This window comes from Trichechus manatus, unplaced genomic scaffold (assembly GCF_000243295.1).
Source record: "Trichechus manatus latirostris isolate Lorelei unplaced genomic scaffold, TriManLat1.0 scaffold00031, whole genome shotgun sequence".
Taxonomy (NCBI): domain Eukaryota; kingdom Metazoa; phylum Chordata; class Mammalia; order Sirenia; family Trichechidae; genus Trichechus; species Trichechus manatus.
The window spans coordinates 22,379,177-22,381,796 of NW_004443967.1; the positions used below are offsets into that span (position 1 = coordinate 22,379,177).

A 2,620-nucleotide genomic window follows, 5' to 3' on the forward strand; every position below is an offset into this window, starting at 1 on the left:
TTTGCTCCAAGGAAACTTCTTTCCCCAAGCTAACATCTCACCCACCTGTTGGCAAACTCAGAGGAAACTTTTCGATCCTCCTTTCGCCTGACTGCAGCAGTAGCAGCAGCAGCAGCAGCACTGTGAATGCCCGGCTGGTAGCTCTCTGCCCTGGTGTCTATGGCATCACATTGCCGGGATTTCCTTCTCTGTGCCCTTTGCACACCTTTTCTGAGAGAGGTCTCTCCGAGCCTTGACAAGGCCCTCTTCTCATCTCTCTCCTTGCTCTCTCCAGCCAGTCTCACTTAGGTTCCTGAATCTGGTTACCCTCTCTATGCTAATGCTGCTGAGATTTTTATTTCGAGCCCAGTTTTCTGCCTGGAGCACCAGATCCAAGTATTGAAGTACCTACTGGGCATTTCCAAATTGAATTCAGCATCTTCCTCGTCAAACCTGCCCTCCTCCTGGCTCCCCATATGGATGGATAGTGCCCCCATCTTCACGGGACATGGTGCTTATCCTCAGTTCTTCCCTTCCCCTCACACCCAAGCCCAATAAATCAAAGATCTTATGGTTCTAACTTCTGAATATCTCTTTGACTTATTAGATTACTTCATCTTTGTTTTCCTGAACAAGTCAGGCTGTAAAATCTCTTGCCTGGGCCTCTGTGCTGTCTCAGACACAGGGCAGGGCGGTGGAGGCATGCTAACTCTTCCCTTCAGCCTTCACTTCCCCCTCTCCAGACCACCCAGTTAGAGCTGGCATGAGAAACAAGCCAGGGAATGCAGGGGGCCAAAGTGGGCTTGACCCCTAGGTGGAGGCCCCCAGGGCCTGGGCCACCTTCTGTGCCACCCTGCGCAGTGCCGTCTTCACCTCCTGGTTATGCAGGCAGTAGATGATGGGGTTGACGAGAGGCGTGAGCACCGTGTAAACCACGGACACCAGCTTGTTGTAGTCAAAGGAGTAGACGGCACGCGGCCGGGCGTACGTGAAGAGAGAGGCTGAGTAGAAGATGACCACCACGGCCAGGTGAGAGGCGCAGGTGGAGAAGGCCTTGTGGCGGCCAGTGGAGGATGGGATGCGCAGCACGGCACTGAGGATTTTGACATAGGAGGACACGGTGAGCAGCAGCGGCCCCAGCAGAATGAGCAGGGCCAGCACGAAGTCCACGAGCTCCGCAACAGACATGTCTGAGCAGGCTAGGTTGAGCAGGGGGGACACGTCACAGAAGAAGTGGTTCATGATGTTGGGGCCACAGTAGCCAAGGCGGGAGATGAAGAAGACCTTCCCCAGCGAGATGCTGAAGCCCGAGAGCCAGGAGCCGGTGGCCAGCAGGCTGCAGAGCCCGGGATGCATGATAGTGGGGTAGCGTAGGGGGCTGCAGATGGCCACGTATCGGTCATAGGCCATGACGCTCAGCAGCACGCACTCAGTGCAGGCCAGCGCCAGGAAGAAGTACAGCTGGGCCATGCAGCCAGCGAAGGAGATGCGGCGGAACTTGGGGGCCACCAGGCTGAGCAGCATCTTGGGCACAGTGACTGAGATGTACCAGGTCTCCAGGAAGGACAGGTGGCTGAGGAACAGGTACATGGGCTTGTGCAGGAGGGGGCTGGTGCAGATCACGGCCATGACGACCACGTTTTCCGTGACAGTCAGCATGTATGCCAGCAGGAACAGCACCAGTAGGCTTAGATGGAGTCCCTGGGAGCCCGAGAAGCCTAGCAAGATGAACTCGATCACCTCTGAACCATTGTCCCTCGCAGACATAGCCTCACCTGGAAGGCAGAGGTGGTGGGTCAGGGTGGGTAGAAAGGCAAGGGGCAGGGGCCCTCTGCTGTGGCCCAGCCCAGGTGTGAAGAAGTGAGGCCGAATGAGCTCTGCCCTCAGACCCACAGTCAGCCTGGTGCAGAGACATTGAACAAACGCTACTGTGGGTGGAGAAGAGTGTCCCAGGGACCTGCTGCAGGAACTTGCAACAGCGCTGAGGATGACAGCAGAGCCCCTCGGCACCATTGGATCCATGCTCAGTGTTTCACAGGCAATTAGAGGGTGGGGAAGGCCACAGCTGAGCACCCAGGGTCCAGGGACAGTGGACTAGTGGGGCCAGGGTGAGGTGAGGTACCGGGGTGAGACCATGGACAAGGCCCTGGCTTGGAGTCTGGCTAATAGGGCCCCTTTGGTTCTGCCACTGTCTTCATGGGTGTCTGGGTGGGGGTGGCGGTGATTACCCTATCATGCTGGGACTTGGTTTCCTCACCTATACCTGAGGGGAAGGTGGCAACCCTGCAGAATTCATCCCAGGACTGAATCTGGGCTGACTGTGGGTCCTAAGGAGAATTCAGGCTCCCGGGGAGCTGCAGGGATCCTGTCTCCAGAGCTGCGGGGAGCTGCATGCCCCCAACGCCCTCAGAGCCAGGCCCTCCAGCCACAGGCTGATGTCTAGCTCCTGCCTGTCTGTCTGACCACCGCAGGGTGGCCAAGCTGAGCTCAGACCCTTGGCTCCTGCCTGGGGAGGGCAGGGTTGGGGAGGGCAGGCAAGGCTGGCGGGAGGTCTCTTCATCTCCTACATGGCCAGGCGGTTGTTTTTATGAGATAGAACGGGCCAGGTTGTTAAGACCTGAGACGCAGAAGAGAAACCAGC

At 57.4% G+C, this 2,620-nt stretch overlaps 1 protein-coding gene across 1 annotated transcript; it reads right to left on the minus strand.

The window, feature by feature from the left end:
• Positions 1-789: 789 nt before the first annotated feature.
• On the minus strand, positions 790-1,746 carry LOC101341568 (olfactory receptor 226-like). The gene has a single exon (XM_023729917.1). The coding sequence runs from the start codon at positions 1,744-1,746 to the stop codon at positions 790-792; it is 957 nt and encodes a 318-aa protein (XP_023585685.1).
• Between the last annotated feature and the right edge of the window lie 874 nt (positions 1,747-2,620).